At 37.3% G+C, this 27,272-nt stretch overlaps 2 protein-coding genes across 3 annotated transcripts in view; both read right to left on the bottom strand.

Annotated features, from left to right (window-relative positions):
* Nucleotides 1-27,272, bottom strand: part of LOC124364840 (zinc finger protein ush) — a 394,052-nt gene that overhangs the window by 170,562 nt on the left and 196,218 nt on the right. The window lies entirely within an intron of this gene.
* On the bottom strand, nt 18,184-23,582 carry LOC124364844 (Krueppel-like factor 8). Its single transcript, XM_046820624.1, has 4 exons — nt 23,391-23,582; nt 21,385-21,597; nt 20,278-21,271; nt 18,184-20,008 (listed from the first exon to the last, which is right to left on the bottom strand). The coding sequence occupies exons 1-4, from the start codon at nt 23,439-23,441 to the stop codon at nt 19,761-19,763; spliced, it is 1,506 nt and encodes a 501-aa protein (XP_046676580.1). The 5' UTR covers nt 23,442-23,582; the 3' UTR covers nt 18,184-19,760.

Below are 27,272 nucleotides of genomic sequence, written 5' to 3'. Positions count from 1 at the left end.
CTACTCCCTAACCTCACACATCCTGAATATCCTGTCACTCCGGAAGCAGCGCAAAAGTTCTTACAGGACTAATTGCAATTTATAAGCTTCTTGTCCTAAGAGAACAAAAAAAACACTGCATACTTAATATTTGCTCTAATGTACAGTTAAACATATGTATTTACTAAAACTTTTAATTTTCTTGTCTAGATATTTCATCTGTGCTGCACAGCGTTTTAAATAAAATTACACTCTTCACCTTCACGGAGCTGGCTCACCTCGATGGTGATCACCGTTTTCTTATGGTAAATCCATTAAAAATTATAACCTCCAAACTTGGTATTTTATTAATGGCAAATACAAAGTACAAGTACGCCACAGGTGTTGTAACAGGCTTCACTGAGGTTACATTCCAAATTTCAAATATATAGTTCATTCCATTCTCGAGATCTACTGCGGGCAGATATACAGACAGCTAATCACATAAAAAAGAATTTGACATAAAAACTAATTACTCATCATAGAACTAATTCTTGTAGAAATGAAGTTCCATGCACAATTTAAAGTCTGCATTTGAAATCTCTCTCAACACATCTTGCTGCATTATACATTCATATTTTATTCCAATTACTCGGTTTTCATACCAGTGTTTACACACCAGAATTTTGCACACCATATCACTAAAATTTATGATGTACGTAATGAAATAGTTAGATTACACGTGTAAATGCTCGTGTGTCCTATTTATTCAAACTTATAGGAGGACTTAGTTTGTTTACAAATATATTTATTCCGCTATTGTCTCGTTCCCAACATGGTTACCCATAAGGCCGATGTAAAAATATTCGCTAAAACTAAGCCAAATTTCATGGAGTGACATGCACCATCGTCTAAGTAAGTATTTCCTCTTTAGAAATTAAGCTTCATGCACAATTTTAAGTCTACAGGTAAGTTCGTTTTGTAGATATCGTGCGGACAGACAGACCGAAATGAAATTTTTCAAGCCCCACGAGTGAAGGGCTTCGTTGAAGCTCAGCCATGAAAATGTAGTGTAATTGAAACGGCTTATGATTGTTCGCATCGAGTGCTAGTACTGACACTCCAGAGAGTTCCAGGATTAATACGCCCTCTCAACCTTACCCTCACACTCCCAACATCTCTGCCCATTCTCTACTTGTTAGTATGTTGAAATAAAGCAACGTAAATGTTTATTTATTTATTTACATACGGTATACACCATTTCACATTTGTTATAGGTATTGTGAAAATACAAGAGGCTTGATATAAACAACTTACATAAATAGTTTACATGCATACATGCTAAAGCAAACAGAAGCAAAAAAATAAGCAAAACAAGTGCCAAATAACATCAACATCGTGAATAACAGAACATCGTGTTGTTTCGGTATTTAACATGATTGTGTTTATGTAATGTTGTACACAATTTAAAAACAAAAAGTATAAATATAAAACAGAAATAAGTAGTAAACTGTTCAGAATGATCTTCTTTTTATTATAGTACCTTAGTCCTTTTTAAATTATACTGTACAACTAGTATTTTAGTTGCAGAAAATTAAAGAGCTTGCTATAAATCTACTGCAGAAGCGCGGGTAGTTCGCTGACCTCCCATATCAGATAGCTGAATGTCCAAACGATTGCTATCTGGAACTGGGTATTATTCATACTTGGTTGGTCTAAGGTTTTCAATAATTTTGTTCCTATATTTTTCATTTCTATTACTTGACTGCAATAGCCAGATAGTTTAGGAGCACATGTTTTGATGTTTTAAGTAATCTGATTAGAATTAATGTAAGAAACGACTATAATTTTTATTTTTTAAATATATTAGATAACGGTGAAAACGGATACAACATTCCAATCTAGTAATTTCATACAAGAATGGCATTAATGGATTTATCATTCACATGTTATGTTGATTTATTACCATGTTTAATACGGTTTACTTAACAACACATTGAACAAATACACATTTGTACAAATTTTAACATAATCTACCTTTTAGGTTCACAATCTTGCAAATATAACATGGTGACTGTTATCTTAAATCTTAATTATTATTCTTAAGATTGAACAATTTACATGTAAAATGTGTTGTTGAACTGAACAACAACAAACCCTTTAGATGACATCTCTAAGAGGAAACTTATTGTAGAAATTTCTCGGAATGCTCAATGACTGTTGGCTGATTTGGGACTATTACATACACAATGTATAACGTAAGGTTACCCGAGGTATTTTCTTCTTACGTGACCTAGTAAAATCCTGGTCACTAGCAGTCCTGAATACAACCATGTATTAGGTTAGATTACGTTAGGTTCGTTTAATTTAGGGATTAATATGAATGGTTACTGTGTATAAATACAGTTTTGAAAGAGTTGAAAACTGATAAAATTGTAATAAAACTTAAATTAGGATAAGGATGCTTGGAAAACCTTCAGAGAAATTGGATATCTGACATACGTTTACATCTTCATAACTATGTTTTTAGCAAATCCCAAGGTAGAGGCAGAGGTGAAGAAGAAGGTGAAGAATCTGCTTGTAGAAGACTAAAATAAAGGAAAGAAGACCTAAAAAAACTCATTGAAACTACTGTCATCACGAGTTAATGTAATTTTAATCGACAGGCTTCATTTTTATTTCTGACATAAATAACATACATACATTACAAATTATTTTAGAACCAGTTTAAAATTTATATTTAAGACACATATTCTGTTGATTAATTAATCAACTGGGAAACTTAACTAATTAATCAACACTGGGAAAACTCTTAGAATTACATACACGAATCAGAAGGGGGGGGGAAGGAAGTGAAGTGATGATATTTTGTTAAATTCATCAAGTTGAAAGAATCTATGTATATGAAGAAATTGACAGATAGCCTAGATTGGGTTTTGCTGGACTAGCATGCATTGCAAGAGTGTTATTGGTCTTTTTTTGTTCCCTTAGGACAAGAAGCTGAGAAATTGCATTTAGTCCTAAAAGAACCTTTGCGCTGCTTCCGAAGTAACAAGGTACTCTGGATGGTCAAGGTTGGGGATAGGGGCCGTCTCCTGTCAAAATCCATTTTGGGAATTAATCTCTTATGTCTTCTTGGAAGAAGGGTCAACTCTGTCCCAGCCTGTGAAATCAAAGCAGGCAGGGGGTGGCACGTCCTTACGTCTAGTGTAGCAACAGCCCTTTACACTTAGTGAGCCCCACCAACTCCCGCAGTAGACTAGAACTATCGATCTACTTGCACCCCAATATCTCGAAATTTACGGTTGGTAATGTGCCGCTCCTAGACATCCATAGGAGACAGATTTAAGACACATCGAGTTTTGCTATACCCAGTGTAGGTTTAACTGGAAGGTATAACTAGCCAGAATTGAACCCTAGTGGGAGATTATTGACCTTACACAATGAACGTATTACTATTGAGTAATTAAATATGTATAGACATTTACTATAGATTTAACACTGTTAATAAAAAAATTCTATCAACAGCTCCATAAATAACTGACAGAAATCTAATATTTGCACAGCAGCATATGGCTGTGTAATGGAATCGGCAATCCCAAGGTTGTCGTTGTCGGTGATGTCACTATCAGAGGATCAGCAACCGGGTGAATGTACAGATAACTGGCTTATTATAGCCAGCTATCAGAACACTTCACTACTGCGTGATCCGGGTTGCCACCCACCACTACTTACTGCACCTTGTTTACAGCTTTATCAGAGTCTGCTGTAAATCCCTCTCTTGTGTCGAGTGCTCGCGTACTGAATGTTCCTGCGTAAGCTTCCCACGACTCAACCTTCAAACTTAGTCTCGGCTCTGGTAGCTTCCCTGCCACCCTTTGAGAACTACAGTGCATTTTTATTGCTAGAAAGTCCGATTCTGTTTAGACAGCTAATTTTCGACCCATCAGCATCAGCTCAGTGTTAGTCAGGCGATTCCATACGACATTGGCTCAGCGTCTTTGGGAAGCAAACGTAATCGATATGTGACAGCGTTGCTTCGACAATGACTGTCCTGAAGATGTCACAATCATAACTTTTAATTTTATCACAAGCGCGTTCCAAATTGAGTCAGTTTCACGTTGCATCTCTAAATATTACAAAGAGATTTGACGGCGTCAATAACTATGGGATGCTAACGTTTTTGCTTAGTTATAAGTGCAAAATGGAAACCAGTACTTCGGAAACCTCTATGATAGAAGAAGTTCAACCAAATTTGAGGCGACATATCAGAAAACATCAGCTTATCACGGGAGCTTTCGTGAGGGGTATTCGCGAACGGTAGGGTAATCAATTTTTGTGTAAAATATTTCCATTTTAATGGTTTTTGCCTAAAAATTAGGAGTTTTAAATTGAGAATAAATTAATTTGGATTTTGGTTTTGGTTACTGATCTTCTTTTATTTGTAAGATTGAAATTATGCCTTCGAAATACACAGGATTATCTGTAGGGACTTGCCTTAACACGGTTAAGTGCAATGTTTTGTCTTTTGTATAGACCGGCCAAGTTAAGATAACCGAGTTATAGCTTCGTTCATTTTAGGAGATAGTACGATGATTCCTCAGATGTCTGCATATGAGTAAAGACATTACGTCAGAATGGACTTGATGGTCAAGTATGGGCCAAATAAGAGTTGTGAGGCATTTACTTATGTCATATAAAACTCTCTTGAAGCTTTACCAATGCTTGAAATGTTCGCTCATTTCACTATAGATTAGGCATAACTTTTATAGCTTTCATTATCCGAAGTTTGATAACTTATAAGCTGTGAGGACACCAGTTGTTTTAGCAGTTTTACATTTCGAATAGATAGCTCGTCTGGCGGTGAGATTTCCTTTCTCTGGACAGTGCAAAATTAGAACTAAGCGGTTTCAAACTTTTGGAGAATTGAATTTACTGCCTCAATTTCATCGGTGGACTCCGCTTACTTTGGAATCTCGAGCTGGGATTACCGTCAGAATTGAGGATGGTATAAGACAGGATTGAGGTGGTCGGAGAGTGGTAATTATGGGATCTAATGACAAATCTAGAGTGTAGTTCTCAGACGTTTTGTAGGAAGAGGAGAGAAGGTAGAATGTATGTTAAGACTGAAGTCCTCTATATTTTGAATGAGCAGATTAGGTAGTCAATGTTTGACAACAACAGAATGACAGACATGTTCGTAATAGTAAGAGATGTGAGGTAATATTATTTGATTGGTTAGCGAACAGATAATTCAAGTATTCACAGGTTGATCGTAAAAGTTAATTAGAATTTAGAGATAAGACATAGAAATGCTAGGAATCAAGTCCTTGAAGAGGGCGAATCAAAGTTTTATTAGATGGGCGATGTATGACGAATAAAAAACGTAACTGATTGAGGAGTTAGATGGAAAGGGTATCTATACTAAGGTGAAAGAACTGATTTAGAAGGTGGCTAGTGAGGTAGTTCCGAGAATCATAATATGGGATCAACGTCGGGAGGGGATTAGTGAAATGGTAATTTGGCAAGATTTAAGAAGGATAACAGGAGAGTTCTTTAGAGTTTGGCGAGAAGTCAGTGGCTAGGAGTATATGATGTTGAGAGCGACATATATTAACAGAGTGAAGAATGTGAGAAGGGGATACTGGTGGAGGATGTAGTTATGCGAGTGGAGGTTTCTTGGAGGCAGACTTATATGTGTATTAATGCAATAGCAAAGAAGGAAGAGCAGTGATGGAATGTGGTCCGGAATGAGGGAATTATAGTGAAGAGAACGGAAAAATCCTCAGAAAAGGGCTTATAATCCCTTTAGGAGACGAGTAAGCACAGTGAACGTAGCACGAGAAGTTGGGACTTTCATACCTGTATAAAAAAGACGGGAAGTTGGAAGAATCGCTCAGAGGACAGTTTCTAGATCACATGGGCTGAACTATAATAATGTTAGAGATTCCAATGATGGAGGAAATCCTTTCTGTGATTAAATTGCTCGAGGACAAGCTATTCCTCAATATATAAAAGCATGACGTCATCAAAGATTCTCTATAAATAAGAATGATAAAAGTCCAACAAGGTCAACGTTATGTCACCACCTTGATTTTTCTCGTTTACTTGCCGCTCTTGACTACTAACATTTTAGAGTAAAGAAGAGCTAAAAGACTCGACAACTGTATACGATGATTAATTATAAGTAGCTTGTAAAGAAGTTAGGAAGTTAGTACCTGTCAATTTAAATTGAAAATTGGACTAAGAGAGTGAAATCCGTTTTTGGTGTATGGTGAAGTTACCTACTACACAACTCTGCAAAATGATCGATGGTATGTAAACGACGTTGACATTACTTGGCAAACGTGACGACAAGCATAGTTCAGGCACGAGCTCAGGGACTAGAAAAGCCAGTAATACAATCGATGACATTTAAATACTGTATTGAATTTGAGTTTAGCTTCAGTTCACCTTCCTTTTATTGCATCGTCTGGTATCTGACACTATCTCAGACTTGACTCCTTGAATCTAATTTTTATAATTTACTTTTCGATGGCTTTTTTTATCTTTGCCTATTAGGCCTACCTACTGTCCAAAACGATTACACATATTAATAACGCAATTAACAATAAATTACCTTAGGTATCAGAATGTGCCCCATATTAATCCAATAAAAAATAAAAAAACCTATAAAAATGGCCAATTTTCCTTACATCTAAGTAACGCCGTACATGAAACTATTCAAAACAGGCTCAAAGTTTAAAGAACTGCTTGAGACCAGTAACGGACGCGTTTCCACTGTAAAGCGTCTTTGTGGCTTAGTCTATGTATGGTAATAAACAGTTTAATATCAACACAAGCTTTTAAAACAACAGCACGGGGACCATCATAATACAGAAAAATAATTCACAGCCAACATCTGTGTGCCAACATGCAAATATAACTCGACAAACATAAAGAACTTACAATATTATTTAAGAACAGTTAGAGAACACTTAGAAATTATCAAGGGGGAAAATAACTTCAACCAAAATATAATATCAGATTATCTAATTATCAGATTATCTATAAACCTGGCAGTCTGTGATAAAAATGTCAAGTGGACAGCTGATTGGTCACATTAGTCGTCGACGTGTTAGGCTTCAACCAATCACGGTAAAGCTCCGCCCCTCAACTCACTTGCGGATGTGTATTACTGGTCCTGTCAGGTTTGGTCTACATTTGTTAATTACATATGGCCCTCCACAGAGAGTTTTGTTAGGAACTTTTGCGGGATGATGTGAAACGCAAAAATGTAGAAAAGAAAGGTATTGAAAAGTGTTCTTGGATGGCAAACCGGTAACTTTATAGCTATGGAAAAGCTCATTAATTTTAAATGTTCCTGTAGGAGGATCCAGGCTCCCGTCCAAATTATGGCTACATGTTCTCTGGGTACGTCACATGTCAGGGTAGACAGCTGGTCGCACCGGTCAGTTCTGAGAACCGCGAGCATGTAGGTCCAGGTGCTTGGCGCCCGGTCAACTGGCAGTGTGTACCTCACTACCGGGAACATCTGCCTTTTCATCGCGCGTTTTGGTGTTCTACCACTTGTTCTACTTATTATCCGTTATTTCTAGATGTTACATCAGCGGGAGCGCCGAACCCCGGCGCTTCTCGTAAGTTCCTTCTCAGCATGGAGTTACGTAACGAAGTGGTGGTATATCGATTGGATACTTTAAAACACCAAATCACTAATATTCACAAGTTAATTAAACTGCGATACGGTGACCCTCAGGGATCAATTCTTGTTGCGTAAATATTTATTAGAATGAAGATGGTTCATCGTCACTGGAAGAGTGGTCGACCTGGGATGGACCAGTCTGTTAAAAGAGCTTAATCTGAAATAGTGTGCTAGATGACTTGAGCTTTAGATGATCTAAAAAGAAATAAATTGCTAACGTTTGTACTTCAATATAAAGTTTTGGACCAATAACAAATTTCAAATACTCTAAGGAAGTCATTAACAAACAAAAATTGTTGTAAAAAATTCTCCTACTCTCAAAACTGTTGACACAAGTCAAAATAAAGCTTTGAAAACCACACAAATACTCTATTATTGCATAAAGCCGTGTCTCACAGTTCTGAGTGACACTTGTGAACCAACGTTTGCCTTCATGACGCATTTTGAAGTAAGCAAATAACCATACATATGGGGGCTATTTTAACCACTATATTAGAGAGGTTTCCATCAACAAACAATTCACACAAAAACACGTAACCCTGTATAATATTAGTGTATCATATGTGTAATACACTAGAGGCAAACTCAACTTGTTTATTCATGCTTAATTACCAGTGTTGAAGAAAAATATTTAACTGTATTTTATACAACATTTACTATGTCGTAAACAAATGCTTGTCATAAACAAATTGAATTATGTGTATGTATAATATATCTAATCCTTGATTATCAAATACAAATGCTATCTAATAATTTACTTCTTTTAACATGTTTTGTAGAACAAGAATTTAGCCATTACGTTTGCAATTTGTTATTTCGCCATTTTGTCATCTTGTTTATCGTGAGGCATTTCCTTCAGCTCTTAATAACCTCCAACCTCTATATTATTAATGACAACAAAGAAAAACTCTAAAAATTTTCTTTCCTTGTTTATTAATTTTAGAATGGTAGATAATACGGTAGTAAATTTTGTCCTTTTTCAAGCCAAAGAATATATTTTTTCTATTATATTCTATTCTATATTTTATTCTATTATATTATATTTTTCTACGAGAAAAGAGGGATGTTAAATTATATTTTCAATTACATAAATTTGGTTGAGTTTTTTTTAATAACAACGTTTATAGCTTTAATAACACAATTTTTCAAACAATTTTTTTACTATTATTGAACCAAAAATGAATTTATTCTCAGCTCGGACAGTGTAGGCGACTTTGTAAATTTCTGACATTCCTCTAACGCCATGAAACTATAAATACTATACTGCATGATCCAGTTATTTATTATTTTGCCATTATAAATGGTCTGTGTCTTAAATTCCCTACAAAATAATCTACATTAATATAAATTGTGTTTTTATTTTTAAAAGGTTTCAGAGAAGGACCTCCTACTCTAATTTTAACCCCCCTCGTGTGCCATGACGCAATCGTAACTACACTACAAATATATTATAATATATTTTACTACTGAATTTACTGTAATTCTTGTATTGATAAACTGTATTGTTTCTTAGCTAGAAAGTGGATAAGGAGAGAGTGAGAGATACATTGACCTGTGTCTAAGCAACCGAGTTGTTGTTCTTGAGGCGACGTTCGCTGAAATTATCGGTAACAGAATCATTAGTACTTTCAACTCAACCTTTGCCTTGTTTACTTATTACTCACTTGAACTTTAGTCTCGGGTTTAGTAACAAACCAACTTTCTTCTGTTTTATAATAAAGGGTTTTAAAAACTGTATTGAAACTCTCCTTTTTCTAAGAACTTAAAAGCACAATTAAATTATTATTATAGTTGAAGGCATGAGTAGGTTATTATTACGTATGAGTATATACTATAGTACACTCTAAGTACAGTAAAAGTACACTACGTTTATGGATAGTAAGAAAAATGAGATTCAATAAAATATCTTCAAAATCATAATCAGAGAAATGTCACAAAACATCGTTTAAGTATTTATTTTTAAAAAACTTCCTTTTTCCAATATATCCATCTATCAGCTTTGTTTCCGTATTGTGTGATAACTTTGGTAACATCTATATTCCGAAACTGATTGCAAAAGACTATTCAGTATAATTTATAATGCAATGTTATTATATTTAAATTAATAATTCGATTTAAATTGATGGAGTAAACGAAAAGGTTTGTGATTATAGATCATATAGTAGTTAGCTTTTTAACAATTTCGTTTTCAGTCTATTTTTAGGATCAATTTAAGGAGAAGGTATTTAAATAAATTGGGTTTACAATATAATATTACGCGTGCAATTTAAAATACTATCATACGATTATGAATGTGTGTAAAGTACATAATTATAATTCTATTTGTTGCAGATATATTTTTATAATAATTATTTTTATTAATTTTATTTCAAGACTAGTATGTAATAACGTTTATATACATATCTTGCATCTATATTTTACAAATACTTTTAGGAGGATATTTTAAATAGTAAAAATTAATCGCTCATGGGCGAAGGAGACACGCCGATTACGATTGTAATGATTATGGTCAAGCTTTCCTGGCTATAACAATAAAAACATCCATTTCCTAACATACCCTTTCAAGTTATTTACATTGTTATATTCAATTAATAGAATTCACATTTAAAATAACAAGCCATTCCCTTGATATGAAATAAATGTGTGGTTAGGTAAATGGCTGAAAACAAGTGCAATGTTTAGAATCATAATTACAGCTCTTTTAGTGTAAAATGAAATTTGAAATTCTGTTGTGATATTATATAATGAGGCCTTTATTGCTCTTACCACTTTGGCAAGCAAGCCTATTGACAAATTGATAGATAATAGATACTATAATATAATATCCTATCACTGTTAAGTACACGACCAAATAGCCAAGAATGTGGGTGCGAACCAGTATCCACATGGAACTCCGCATCGCTTCTGACGTAGGTCATGCACAATCATCGTGAGGGACCGTAACCTTGTAGTACTTATAATATATCCGATAAAACTTATGTACACTGACGTTCAACCAAGAATGTGGGTGCGAACCAGTATCCACAGGGAACTCCGCATCGCTTCTGACGTAAGTCACGCACAATCATCGTGAGGGACCGTAACCTTGTAGTACTTATAATATATCCGATAAAACTTATGTACACTGACGTTCAACCAAGAATGTGGGTGCGAACCAGTATCCACAAGGAACTCCGCATCGCTTCTGACGTAAGTCACGCACAATCATCGTGAGGGACCGTAACCTTGTAGTACTTATAATATATCCGATAAAACTTATGTACACTGACGTTCAACCAAGAATGTGGGTGCGAACCAGTATCCACAGGGAACTCCGCATCGCTTCTGATGTAAGTCATGCACAATCATTGCGAGGGACCGTAACCTTGTAGTACTTATAATATATCCGATAAAACTTATGTACACTGACGTTCAAACCAAGAATGTGGGTGCGAACCAGTATCCATAGGGAATTCAGCATCGCTTCTGACGTAAGTCATGCACAATCATTGCGAGGGACCGTAACCTTGTAGTACTTATAATATATCCGATAAAACTTATGTACACTGACGTTCAACCAAGAATGTGGGTGCGAACCAGTATCCACAGGGAATTCCGCATCGCTTCTGACGTAAGTCATGCACAATCATTGCGAGGGACCGTAACCTTGTAGTACTTATAATATATCCGATAAAACTTATGTACACTGACGTTCAACCAAGAATGTGGGTGCGAACCAGTATCCACAGGGAACTCCGCATCGCTTCTGACGTAAGTCATGCATAATCATTGCGAGGGACCGTAACCTTGTAGTACTTATAATATATCCGATAAAACTTATGTACACTGACGTTCAACCAAGAATGTGGGTGCGAACCAGTATCCACAGGGAACTCCGCATCGCTTCTGACGTAAGTCATGCACAATCATCGCGAGGGACCGTAACCTTGTAGTACTTATAATATATCCGATAAAACTTATGTACACTGACGTTCAACCAAGAATGTGGGTGCGAACCAGTATCCACAGGGAACTCCGCATCGCTTCTGACGTAAGTCATGCACAATCATTGCGAGGGACCGTAACCTTGTAGTACTTATAATATATCCGATAAAACTTATGTACACTGACGTTCAACCAAGAATGTGGGTGCGAACCAGTATCCACAGGGAACTCCGCATCGCTTCTGACGTAAGTCACGCACAATCATTGCGAGGGACCGTAACCTTGTAGTACTTATAATATATCCGATAAAACTTATGTACACTGACGTTCAACCAAGAATGTGGGTGCGAACCAGTATCCACAGGGAACTCCGCATCGCTTCTGACGTAAGTCATGCATAATCATTGCGAGGGACCGTAACCTCATATATCCGATACTTATGTACACTGACGTTCAACCAAGAATAACCAGTATCCACAGATTTTCTGACGTAAGTCACTAATCATTGCGAGGGACCATAACCTTGCAGTACCTATATATCCGATAAAACTTATGTACACTGACGTTCAACCTAGAATGTGGGTGCGAACCAAGTATCCACAGGGAACTCCGCATCGCTTCTGACGTAAGTCATGCATAATCATTGCGAGGGACCGTAACCTTGTAGTACCTAAATATCCGATAAAACTTATGTACACTGACATTCAACCAAGCATGTGGGTGCGAACCAGTATCCACAGGGAACTCCGCATCGCTTCTGACGTAAGTCATGCATAATCATTGCGAGGGACCGTAACCTTGCAGTACCTTATAATATATCCGATAAAACTTATGTACACTGACGTTCAACCTAGAATGTGGGTGCGAACCAGTATCCACAGGGAATTCAGCATCGCTTCTGACGTAAGTCATGCACAATCATAGCGAGGGACCGTAACCTGCAGTACCTAAATATATCCGATAAAACTTATGTACACTGACGTTCAACCTAGAATGTGGGTGCGAACCAGTATCCACAGGGAATTCAGCATCGCTTCTGACGTAAGTCACGCACAATCATTGCGAGGGACCGTAACCTGCAGTACTTATATATCCGATAAAACTTATGTACACTGACGTTCAACCAAGAATGTGGGTGCGAACCAAGTATCCACAGGGAACTCAGCATCGCTTCTGACGTAAGTCATGCACAATCATTGCGAGGGACCGTAACCTTGTAGTACTTATAATATATCCGATAAAACTTATGTACACTGACGTTCAACCAAGAATGTGGGTGCGAACCAGTATCCACAGGGAACTCCGCATCGCTTCTGACGTAAGTCATGCACAATCATTGCGAGGGACCGTAACCTTGTAGTACTTATAATATATCCGATAAAACTTATGTACACTGACGTTCAACCAAGAATGTGGGTGCGAACCAGTATCCACAGGGAACTCCGCATCGCTTCTGACGTAAGTCATGCATAATCATTGCGAGGGACCGTAACCTTGTAGTACCTAAATATCCGATAAAACTTATGTACACTGACATTCAACCACGCATGTGGGTGCGAACAAGTATCCACAGGGAACTCCGCATCGCTTCTGACGTAAGTCATGCATAATCATTGCGAGGGACCGTAACCTTGTAGTACCTAAATATCCGATAAAACTTATGTACACTGACGTTCAACCAAGAATGTGGGTGCGAACCAGTATCCACAGGGAACTCCGCATCGCTTCTGACGTAAGTCACGCACAATCATAGCGAGGGACCGTAACCTTGTAGTACTTATAATATATCCGATAAAACTTATGTACACTGACGTTCAACCAAGAATGTGGGTGCGAACCAGTATCCACAGGGAACTCCGCATCGCTTCTGACGTAAGTCATGCACAATCATAGCGAGGGACCGTAACCTTGTAGTACTTATAATATATCCGATAAAACTTATGTACACTGACGTTCAACCAAGAATGTGGGTGCGAACCAGTATCCACAGGGAATTCAGCATCGCTTCTGACGTAAGTCACGCACAATCATAGCGAGGGACCGTAACCTTGCAGTACCTATAATATCCGATAAAACTTATGTACACTGACGTTCAACCAAGAATGTGGGTGCGAACCAGTATCCACAGGGAATTCCGCATCGCTTCTGACGTAAGTCACGCACAATCATAGCGAGGGACCGTAACCTTGTAGTACTTATAATATATCCGATAAAACTTATGTACACTGACGTTCAACCAAGAATGTGGGTGCGAACAAGTATCCACAGGGAACTCCGCATCGCTTCTGACGTAAGTCATGCATAATCATTGCGAGGGACCGTAACCTTGTAGTACCTATAATATCCGATAAAACTTATGTACACTGACGTTCAACCAAGAATGTGGGTGCGAACCAGTATCCACAGGGAACTCCGCATCGCTTCTGACGTAAGTCATGCACAATCATTGCGAGGGACCGTAACCTTGTAGTACTTATAATATATCCGATAAAACTTATGTACACTGACGTTCAACCAAGAATGTGGGTGCGAACCAGTATCCACAGGGAACTCCGCATCGCTTCTGACGTAAGTCATGCATAATCATTGCGAGGGACCGTAACCTTGTAGTACCTAAATATCCGATAAAACTTATGTACACTGACGTTCAACCAAGAATGTGGGTGCGAACCAGTATCCACAGGGAACTCCGCATCGCTTCTGACGTAAGTCATGCATAATCATTGCGAGGGACCGTAACCTGCAGTACCTAAATATCCGATAAAACTTATGTACACTGACGTTCAACCAAGAATGTGGGTGCGAACCAGTATCCACAGGGAACTCCGCATCGCTTCTGACGTAAGTCACGCACAATCATAGCGAGGGACCGTAACCTTGTAGTACTTATAATATATCCGATAAAACTTATGTACACTGACGTTCAACCAAGAATGTGGGTGCGAACCAGTATCCACAGGGAACTCCGCATCGCTTCTGACGTAAGTCACGCACAATCATAGCGAGGGACCGTAACCTTGTAGTACTTATAATATATCCGATAAAACTTATGTACACTGACGTTCAACCAAGAATGTGGGTGCGAACCAGTATCCACAGGGAATTCAGCATCGCTTCTGACGTAAGTCACGCACAATCATAGCGAGGGACCGTAACCTTGTAGTACTTATAATATATCCGATAAAACTTATGTACACTGACGTTCAACCAAGAATGTGGGTGCGAACCAGTATCCACAGGGAACTTTGCATCGCTTCTGACGTAAGTCACGCATAATCATCGTGAGGGACCGTAACCTTGTAGTACTTATAATATATCCGTACTACAACCAGCTGGAAACTATTTCCTTCAACACGCATGATTTTTTTTATATTACGCCTAAGACAATGTTGAATCATTGCTTGCGTAAGCCGTAAGGCGCTGTCACTTCCAAGAATATGTGTATGAAGTTGCGGTTTCACGTTGTTCAGAAAAAAAATCCGCCACCTTCCTAACGATTCACTCAATGCATTAAATTCTTCAGTTCCCACTTATATTACAAGGAGTAAGAAAACTTTTGTCCAGAAATAAAGGAAAGTTATTAATAGCAATAGTCTAACATGTACAGTAAGTTACCTATCTCTTTCAGTGCCCTTGTGACGTGGTTTACGCATGGATGTGCATAAATTTGTACAATAGTATTGATTTTATTCTAATTAGTTTGTATAATCATTTGTATATTTTTTATGAATATATTTAGTATCGATTTATACTTATAAGAGGGAAAGGTTAATCGGTTTTTTGTAAATAAACTTGCGCTTAACGTTATACAGATTTAATCACTACTAATTAATTAATTTTAGGAAATTCGCAAACATACGAGGTGTCATTTCTTGGTTTGAGTTCGAAACTATCGTAATTATAAAACCTTGTTGAAATCAATTTGTTTTTAGCATTCCATAGGTATTTAATTACGAATTACGAAAAAGACTATTTAGTATCCAGTTAAGAATCTGCTATGATGTCATCTTCAAGTGAAAACAGTATTAAAAGCTGTGGGGAAGCAGCGGGAATTCCTAACCTGTATAACATGATGTGGTTTAACAGGTTTAACGCCTTGAATTGATGACGACCAATAAAATTGTGAATGTGTCAGAGGAGTTGAAACACATTATTGTACGTTAAACTCTTGTTAGTTTCAGTAAGAATTATACAATCGAGGGACCAGAAGAAACTTATATTGTAAGAGTTCAATGTCATATACATAGCTTGAGCGATTGATCTAAGTAAGTGACATGGTGAGGTTTAACAGGTTAAGGCCCCTGAATTGATGACGACTAAAGGATAGTGAATTTCAAGTATAAAAGGAAATAGGTCTAATAACATTGTGAATGTGTCAGAGGAGTTTAAACATATCATTTTACGTGAAACTTTTTGTTAGTTTCTGTAAGAATGATACAATAGAGGGATCAGAAGAATCTTATATTGTAAGAGTTCAATGTTATCTACACAGCTTGAGCGATTGATGTAAGTAAGGATAGTAAACGGGAACGCTTCGCCAATCATGACTATATAAGTTACTGAAAAAGAAACGTGATACTGATGAAGTGATAGAGGAAAATATCAAACTGGAAAAGAATTTCATAAATGTAAATCCGTTTTCAATTAACTAACAAGGAAAGAAGGAAACGCCTTATTAGACATATTCTCAAATAACTTGTCTAAACTGCCCTAATCCCTTTGTTGGCAGTTATCTCAAAGGATTCTCTACTGGATTTGCTCTTGGCTATAAAGAAATATAAACCATATTAAAAACACATATGCATTTTTGTAAAAATAAATGGGTTTAAAAAAAAGAAAACTTTTACTACAAAAAAATCTATTTAGGCATATCTTTTTAAGTTAGACTCATTTTTTTATCACAAAATGGGTTACATTTTTATTATACTCTACAAATCTTCTTCAATGCCAGCTCTGTTATTACAGGTGCTGCAACAGCCATATCCAGAACTAAGAAGCATCTGTTTTTGACCACAATCTCAATTTTAGGCCCATAGAAAAATATTGGGCACTCAATCAGTTTTACACCCGAAAAAACGGCAAAATAAATTTGTAAACAAACTGAGTACAACGTATGCGATTTTAGCACGTCACATGTGTAGCTTAACTTTTAGTGACTTAGTGTAAACTTTTATTATTTAAACAATACAATGAAATTCAATTTAATGAACTAAAATGTGAACATATCATGTGTCAAGCCATCTCCAAAAAGATTTTATATCCAGACTTTAAATTTTTCATGAAACTTCATTGGGACCATGGAATTTGGCTGAGTGTCACTGAAGCCTATCACTCTGTAGGTTGACACAATTTCTCTTTTGCCTGCCCGGGGTTGTAAAACGCCTTTTTGTATGAATCTGTGTTTATCTATCTGTTATATTATTATTCAGAAAAAAACTGTTTAACTTCGTTGTTTGAGTGTTCAAAAAAGCGTTTTTATACATTTTACAATATTCAGAATAGTTTAGATGAGAATTAATTGTGCTTTTACGGAGACTTTTCCCCATAATGCTACGATCCAAATTTAACATTAAAGTGTTTGAGTAATACGGTACCATTTTTGTAGTAACAACCTCCATTCTAAAAAAAGGGTAATAATGATGGTCGTACCTTTACAACCTGTTTTTAACAATGATGGCTTCGTTGTATTATTTCCCTTGGTGTATTTAATACATTTTTAAAATTTTACTTTCCTTAAATTAATAATCATTATTATCAATTTTTAGCTTGTTATAGACATCAGTTTCCATTATACATATAATTTAAAAGAATAGTATACTGTATTGTAATCAAGACATATTACAATGTTTTGAACATAGTCATAACTTATAACAAATACTATTTCTTAAGCTACTGTTAATATCCTCTTCAACTTTCTTTTTGTCTGAGGCCGCAAACCCTAAGCGCCCTTTTTTGAAGCACAAAAACTCGCCAAAGAGGATTCAGGAGCCGAACTCCTCATCATGACCCCATAGCTAACAGGGAAAATCTGCCCGAAATTGTACAATTTTTAATATTTCTTTAATTAAGAATCTAGATAGATACCGAAGGCAATAGCGTGTCCTGGAAAGCCTAATGGAAACAACCAAGTTAGGAGTTCCACTTTAGGTCACAATCAACTTTAATACCCAAGAACGAGACGTGATCTAAAAGTACAAGTACGATAGAATACCTACTGTTATGGAATCTCTCGTAAACCCTATTTACCACGTCAAATGTTATATTATTCTTATCAACATTAAATTGGAGATAATTCACTGAAAACCATGAATGAAGTTGGTCCAAGGTACAAGACTACACTTCAGCGTAATAAACCAGATGACCCTCAATGTGGTTCCCAAGTTCATTAAAGTATATAATAAAAAGCAACGGCCCCAAAATCAAACCTTGTGGGACACTTGCTCTGACCTCATTCAAGTCTTAATCAACAAGTTTTTCAATATCTTTAGGTTACTTGCATGCACTGCTTCCTTTTATTTAAATAAGAAGCAAACCAATTATAATCAGAACCAAAAGGGATAAACCAAAATACTGCAAAGGGGCAACAAATAAAACAACTGTTTGAAAAGTATTGATTTTATTGTAAACAGAGTGATGTCGGAAGACAAAACAAGTAACTACTTTAAATACTATGTACTATAAAATAAACTTCTCCATTGTTTAAACAATTAATTAACAATCATACAAATTATAAAACCTCTACTCTACTAAACTTTTTACAGCTATTTAAGACATTCAAATAAATACTTTATTTTAACGTTGCAGTCTGTTTTGTATAAAAGTGTGAAGCTTATTAAAAAAGCTCGATACAAATTCAAATCACAATTATCACAATTTGAGTAAGTGGAAAATTATATATGTATGTAAAACATTATTAAACAGTAGTAAAAAGTGCAATAACTACAAGATTTCTTAGTAACAATTACTGGCCTGGGTTCACTACTGAAGTCTAAGATACTATTAACCTAATAAAAGTCATATACACATTTAGAAGTTTGATACATGTCACAAAACTTATTTTGAAAGTCTTCTACAAATGTTTCTTAAGTGCATTTTATTGAATTTTTGGCCTAGAAAAGACTTTGAGCTCGATACATTAACACATAGGTCATGTAAAATGTTAGGCCTAAATGATGAAACGTCGAATAGAATTTACACAAAAACAAAATAGAAAATCATAAAATTCACATTATGATAAAAAGGGTGTTGTGATTGAATTACTATTGTGTATTCGCTTTTCAATATAAACAAAAAGGGAATGGTATAATATGACGAGTTCAAATAAAATTAACAAACATAGGAACAAAAATTGATAACAATCAACAGCAATGGATCAAAACTATTTGTTAAATATAACACAATGTTATTATAAGATTATCACAATAGATAAGTCATACACACTTAAACCTAGGGCTACTCATAATACATCAGGTACAAAATTACTTCAAAAATGCACAAACGAATGAAAAGATTTAAATAGAAAAGGTACTGGAAGACAGAGAAGATGTTGACTTAAAATATACTACTATTGCAGAAATTGCAGTTTACACAAGAGGCGATATTTCTAAAGATTTCAACACAAGAGTTCAGTGCAGTCAAAATACATAATCAGAGATAGTTCATGATAACCTTTTTTATTGCAAAACGTGTTTGTAAAATTCATAATCTTGGCTGTTTATCTTAATGTACCAATTGAATCTTCATTGACTTGTTTTCCAATGTTACATAAGTCTTGAAATGTACAGATTAACTCTTTTGACGCAATTAACGTTGAGCATTCCATTAAGCAATACAGAAGAATGCATGAACAAAACCCATTTTAATAAAATACTTCAAAACACATCATTATTTTTTCTTCCACAAAATTAAATAGAATCACCCAACATGCAAAAATATCATCCCCTTAGGATTTTACTTTGATAACGTTATATATATACCGACCATTTTATGAATTACGTGACCAAATTGATGCAATGAAATGAAAACCATGAACATGACCCAAAATCAGTACCACTATAAAATAAACACACGTTTTATTTGTGCTCAGATATTACTGAGGAAGAAGAAAAAGAGATAACACCTTAAGATAATTTTGAGTATTTCAGGACTATTAGGTAACTTTGATTCAGTAGGCTGCTCATGCAGTGCTCTGAGCGGGAATCATCAGTCCTATTTGTAGTGGTGAGGGGGAGGAGGGAGCAGGACCATCCTTGGCATGGCGCTTGGCATGCTTGGCCAGGTGGTCAGAGCGCATAAAGCGCCGACTGCACACGCTGCATACGAACTTCTTCTCTCCAGTGTGCGTTCGCTTGTGCCTTGAGAGCTCGTCGGAGCGAGAGAACCTACGACCGCACTCTGGCCACTGACAGACGAACGGCTTCTCACCTGGACATCAAACAAAGTTTTTAGAAAAGGTTATAGACTATGTTAGAACAACGTATTTCCTATGAATGCAGCAATTAGATTGGCTAACTTTACTTAAGATTTCGATGATTCTTACATTTAGAAACACACGTTTATTTTTTTGAATAAGAACAATTTGAATAATCCTTAATTATATAGAGGCTAAGATATTTTACTTGTTTTTTAGGTTTACTGTACTCATTCCTTGTAATTGATTTAAATTTTTATAACTTTCAGGAACCGATATTTACCTGTGTGTGTTCTCATGTGAGCCTTTAAGTGGGAAGACTTGAAGTAGTTCTTGCCGCAGCCTTCATGTTCGCACTCGAAGATTCTGCGGCGAGGGTCTGCGTTGTGATCCTTGTCTTCCACAGGGGAGGGGTTGGCGGTGAAAAAGACGAAGGACGGGCAGATGTTGGGCATCTCCGGGGATCCTGGAGGGGACAGTACTACATGAGCCACGGGGGCAGATGGACTGGACAACTTAGAAGCGGTCGTGACCGGAATGAGAGATCCGGTGACCGGCTGTGACTGCAGGTAGGGACTCGAGGAGTTGACCGGGATGAGTGTTCCTCCCGAGAGAATCACCGTCTGCGTGTCCGGGACGGTGACTATAGGGTAGAAAGGCTTTGGAGCGATGGCTATGGTCCTCTGAGTTGCCGATGGTGGTGGTGGAACAGACTGCAGCCTGCCGGGGGCAAGGGTGTTCACCGATGGAGGCGAAGATGGCTGAGATGGAAGTGTTGGTGCAGGCTGCAGCCTGCTCTGGGCAAGGGTGTTCACCGATGGAGGCGAAGATGGCTGGGATGAACATCCTTTCACTGCCGACACCGAGGAGTCCCGAAACGTATCCTTATTCTCCACAATAATCTCTTCCTTCCTTGTACTCATCTTAAATTTAATACTCTTCAGTATATTTTGGGAAGACACAAATCTCTCCGATGATGCAGTAGTAACACTCGTATTCGTCACTGCTAATTTTGAATCAACACAATTTGGTGGCTTCCTCACAGAATCATCGGTAATATCACAGAAGATTTTGGCAGAATATTTGGAATCGTTTGTATTGCATTTGGCGGCAGTAGGAAAGATCTCCTCAGACCTCCTCTGGTTTCCAACATTGGCGAACGGTTCAGAAGAGCACACACCATCCTTGTTAACCTTCATTATGACAGAGACCGCGACTGATGTCACCTTGGACTCGACAGGACTGGGGGTGCGGGGAGGTGTGCTCGACAACAGCATCTGTAACCAAAACGATATTTATTATTATTTTTTTAAATTTGGAAAATTTAAAACTCTTATTTTGGCTCAAGTTGTGGGAATTTTTTTACAATTGTGAGTTTATTTAAACTTACTCTGGCGAGTTCACAATCCGGCTGTGGACGGCAGACTCGCTTCCGGAGTGGGAGATCCGAGTCATCGCTGTCCGAGTCAGAAGGCTGCGGGGTCGGCAGGTTGGGCTCCACAAAAGCCCGCTTGCTGCTCAAGACCGCCAGTTTCTTCTTATCCATGTAGCCGTAGGAAAGGATGCTGCTGACGGCTTCCATGTCAACAGGCTTCTGATACATCTGGAACATCAAGCACACTTTTAATATAAATGGTGAATTTGATATTCAGTTATAAAATAGTTAGCGTACCGATGTCTTGTCCGGATGATGCATCCAAAACTATTGCCAATCAATGGAATAATACTTACCAAACTAGCCATTTTTTAGTGTAACACATACAATACCGATTTATAGCTATTTATATTTTAGGGAATGAATAAGGCAATAACAGCAGTGTATGTGTTTACAGTAAGTACAAGAATTGTAAACTCACTGTAAGCTAATACTGTAGTAGCAAGCTGTGTAATAGCTCCAAGGTGGAGATGCCGCAATCCGGAGAGTTGCGTTGCGGTTGCGGCAGGGTGCGGCACGGCGCCGGGATTCACGGTTCACGCAGCGGCCGCGTGTTGTGACGAAAGCCGCTCAGAGAGGGCCGCGGCCTCGCCTCTAGTAAACAGTGCCGGCGCCGCAGAGTCTGTGAGACACGCCGCGAGCACGGCCTGATCACGTGATAGACAGGCGCTGCCGGCGTGATCGAGTAGCCACCGCTATTAATATCCTGGTGCGACGCAACAACGCGCCTTGCCGTGATAACCCCGTAAGTGGGTGAAAGTCTACAATAGACTGGTCAGCTATGAGACATCCTCTGCCCACATGATTATTGACCTGACCCCCAGTGATTACCCCCTGCGCAGAATTACTGCCCCTTTATCTGTATTTCAAAACAATCACAGCAGTACGTACATTTCCCCTATCTTGGATTCATCATTTATATCCTGGTATGAGATTTTTTAACATTTCTCCATATATTGTGAACTGATATCTTGAACATCTTTATCACGAACATGCCTGTATCGCATACTTGACCTAAATGTTTTCCAGATAAACTATAAATATATAGAGCGTTCGACACACTTCTTGAAATATTTGCACTTGTATCTTCACGTATTTATAGGCTACTGTCAACTAGATGTTTAACAAAAATAGTGTAGTGAATAATACAGCATGATAAATCAATGTTACAACTCAATATAGTTTTCAAGTTTTTCAGTATATAACTATGTAAATTACTACAAGAGAGTAAAATTTGTTAATCAACTTACAAAGAACACACAAAAGCACCAAGAACTGAATATAAATTTGGTCTCCACTTGTTTCAGAATTTATTACCTAAATTATTCCAGATTTTCAGTACTTGGCCTATACTATGACTTATGAATAAACAACTATCACTCCTTTATTATAGAAGTTTATTTATGAATAACCTATACTATGGCTTATGAATAAACTTGATTATAGGATTTTGTTTTATAAAACAACCATTTCTTAATTAATCTCCATCTTAATGTTAACTTTCTACCTTCGTGGCTACAGATACAATAATTGTAAAACTTAAATCTGTAAAGTAATAAATAACTCGTGAAGTGATTATTGTTTTGTAATATGACAAGGCACCACAGTATGTAAAGAAACCTGGAGGTCTATTGTTTTACAACGTAATTATTTATAAAATTTTTAAATACCAAATAATCTGAATAAATAGGAAGATTGTAACTATACAATACTTTTCTATTTTGCATAGCTAAAAAATGCATAACTGATTTACATAATTGAAATAGCATGTTTTATTTTCGTTCTCGGTAATAAAGGACTGTGAATCTAGTTTTTCAGATTAACTACAATGATCTGAGACAGTTACCAATCCTACAATAACAAGAATCAAAAGCGATACTCAAAATTTGGCAAATCGTCTCAGACAAGAACAAAGAACCCTGACAAAGGAATGAGTAGTTGGTGGTGTACACTGTACATACCTTGTATTGCAGGGGTGGTGGCGTGTGTGGGGGTGATAGCTCTGTGCTCATCCTGTCTCTAACTGCACCACATCTACACTGTCACTTGTCACACTGTCTCCACAGACTACTGACACTGACCAGACACTTCTGTGACTGTGGCAACCTGTGTTTTGATGGTCGGGTGTGAGTGAGGGTCTCACGCGCTGTCGAACTGGGGCGGGAGCGGGCGGCCAATCCCGCGCGAGGGCTCGGCTCCCGGGCCAATAGCGGAGCGGCTGTCACGCAGTAACCTCGTGGTCGCGGCGTGCCGATCACGTGAACACCGGCTGATCGTGACGTCACGGGGCCGCTGCCGTTACGTCAGGCGCGTCACTCTATTGATCCACGGCCCGGGCCCACCTCCCCACGTCCCTGCACGCTGCAGACCCTGTTGCACACAACTTACCCTTCCACGACAAACAGAGAGGTCTCTATCATTTTCTACTGCTTAAATTATTCTGAACACAATTAATAAAAAGAAAAACACACCTGTCGTGGCCCACATCCTGTTGGTTTCATTACATAATATTGCTACATTAGCCTACACTACACGTCTTTGTAATAAATGTGTATTTTATTATTTCCCTATCTGGAAGTATAATAATTTAAACACATTTGAACAAGCGATAGTAAAGGTTTGTTGGTAGGCTATTCATCTGTCAAAGCCAGTTAACACTACAAATCTTATATTAGGTGTATGGTTGTCTTTCTTTGTCTGGGTTTGTTTTTATAACCTACTTGGGCTTTTAATTAATTAAGTAGGCTTACAGTAAAATGCTCTCATTTAGTGCGTGTGCTATACGAATAGCTAAGGACTTCGGCTTTAGATCCCCTTTAGACTTAGTATTGGCCTAAAATAGTTCAATTGTTTCTGAAACGGTTGGAGCAAGTCTATAAAACATCGTGAAATATTAAAGAGAAATTTCAGGGTTACTTATAAAAAAAAAAAACAGTTTCACTCTACGAACTTCAAGCTCCATCTCTTAAATCTAAAATGGATCAAGACAATGGAATTTCTTTCAGTTTTCTTTCAGTTACTATCACTTATCTCACAATTGCTTGGAATTCCATTTAAAACAAATATGCTCGTGGTGTCACTGTTTTTTCGAAATGAAATTGCATGCGAAGCAGTGGGAATAGTAATAATACAATGTAAAACTGATACCTTTTTCTCTACTGGCAATACACCAAAAAGAAAGTTTGTTATGAAAACGAGCATTCAGTAATATAAAGCATTATGGTAAAATTAAAACATAGAAAACAATTAAACAAATTCTTACAGTATTTTCATTTCTTAGCTATTACTTTACTAACTATTACTTGCAGCTTTAAACAGTGGGTATTGGACATTTTCCCTTTTTAAACTGTGTTTTAGTAAATGAAAGAATGGAACGCAGAAATAAATACTACTCTCATAAACAATAGATATTCTCAGTAGTATGAAGTACGTTTGATGGAATTCACAAACATTTCAGGGTGTTGCAAGAAAACGGGATACGATTGATGTTTGTTGGATAATCTACAGCTAATGACCTTCTTACAGGTGAACAAGAAATGTTCTTCACCGCATAAGCACACCAGCCCCGTAACTGTTTTAGGAATAGTAGGCTATACAAAATCTCTCTTTCCAGATGAGATGGCTTCCCGGATCCACTGTTGTGATAGCTTTATTTAATTATACAGAATTGATGAATTGATGGTTCTGCTGAGTTATACAACTTGTCAGCGGAGTCCAATACACAATGTAAAATGTTTTACAATCGTAATAACTTGTTATTTATTTAAATTTTATTATTTTTTATTGTATCTATTTAAAGCCAATGGCATAAAACACTTATGCATTTAATAATTAAGGTAAACAACCTCTGGCAAAGTTGTCAACCCTGAAACATAAATTCGCTGTGTATATTATTGGGAGCTAGGTTTCGGGATTACAACTTTTGAATAGCGAAACAAAAACAAAGGTAGCATTTGTGCGATCATATGAAATCAAGTTTTTGCATGCCTGTTTACATAAGAAAGAATACGTAAGATGAAGGCTGAAATTCGGTATACTCCAGTACATGGCAGGTACTTGCTAGCAGGTATTTGTAGTACAACTGTGTTATAATGGTAGGCGTACGTGGCACGGAAAGTTTCTGTATATTTATGAAAGCCGATCTCTGTCTATTATGAGGAAAGGTTGGGGAAAACCGAGTCGCGCTTGTTGCCCTCGAAACATACACTAGTGACTGACTCAGCTGTCGGCTGGGGAGGCCTGGTAGGCCTACGGTCCTACACCACGTGGTCAAGTACAGGCAAAACTGTATTTCAGTAATCCCGACTTAAGCTCTCTCGTTCCCAGCCGTTATATACGTCAGGTGCGGAATTGAGATAATTTAAACACCTCTTTGCCTACATTAGGCCTACAGTTACTTTTTTATTAAGGTGTTTTTGTTGTCGAAGCTATGCATACAGTTCGATTGAGTGCACTACGATGTTTAGACAGAATCTCTAAGCACGGTGGAGCAACCGAGTTTTATAGACATAACGTAGCAATGGTGGGAATGGTTGATTCAATGTGGATGTTGAGTTTAGCTCCAGTTCATCTTCCTCTAGTGCAGCTTCTGGAATCTGAGACTGTCATGGACAATTTTATTGTGAACTTGATGAGACAATGAGAATTCCTCACCTGGATTACACTATATTTTGTAGTCAAGGTGTCCCGGATGTCGAAACGACATCAAGAGTTTAATTTGAGCTTCTTCGTCACTGACCTTTTCTATTTCTTTAGACTCACATACTCTCAGATTCCAGGAGCCAAGTCTGTGATAGCGCCAGACTTCAGGCGCTGCACCAAGTGGAAGGTAAGCTGAAATTTGAGCTTCTTCGTCACTGACCTTTTCTATTTCTTTAGACTCACATACTCTCAGATTCCAGGAGCCAAGTCTGTGATAGCGCCAGACTTCAGGCGCTGCACCAAGTGGAAGGTGAGCTGAAACTGAAACTGCACTCAGCATTTACAATTATTTACGCTTCTGATCGGTTGTAAGTGTGTCCAGCTAAGAAAAACATCACCTGACAAAAACAATTATCATTTTATATTTTTTAACCCTTTTGATACCTTCCTATTTCGACCATAACCAAAACTACAGTTAAGCACTTGGATTTCGATTTCTTTCCGACTTTTGTGCTTATATAATGGTTTGTTTTAAAGATTCACACAAAAAACAGATAATGCGTTTTTAATGACACAGTTCTGCCGTCACATTAATACATCGACTGAAGGTTTCTGGTTCCCTGTCGTTGAGCAGTCGAAATGACTGTACAAGTGTAGATCACGATCACGCCCATGAGGTGGTCGAGTGCTGCGTCTCCTATACCACTGTACAAACATGTGTTAGCGCCGCTTCTATTGTTACATAACGGTTCAAGGTCACTTGTCTATGCTGCGTAATTATGCCTTGAACGTAGTTTCTTTGTCACCGTTGTAATTAAGGTGTACATTATGAAGGTCGTATTCAATCCAGACAGTGTTATGACGTTTAGGCTACTGTTTTGGAAAAACCCGAGTGAGTAATTTTTAGGAAAATACTAAATTAGGTATGTACTTATTTTCATATTTTGGTGTAAAGGGCATTATTTATTGAAAGGGGAACAATTATATATTAAAACTGTTAGTAAATTTTGAACAGTGGCATATTCTGTGTCATAATAGTGTAATATTTTAGTGGTATAAGTTGTAAATTGTTGGACCAAAACTGTGATAAATGGTAGATTGGATTTTATTAATTAAAACTGTGTGATTCATTGTTACATGTTGCCCTTTCATCAGCCTAGTAAGAAATTTCGCCGAATATAGTACCGTATTTAGTGATAAAT

This window comes from Homalodisca vitripennis, chromosome 6 (assembly GCF_021130785.1).
Source record: "Homalodisca vitripennis isolate AUS2020 chromosome 6, UT_GWSS_2.1, whole genome shotgun sequence".
NCBI lineage: Eukaryota > Metazoa > Arthropoda > Insecta > Hemiptera > Cicadellidae > Homalodisca > Homalodisca vitripennis.
Note: the sequence above shows the minus strand (reverse complement) of the source record. Positions and strands in the feature narration are given on the sequence as shown.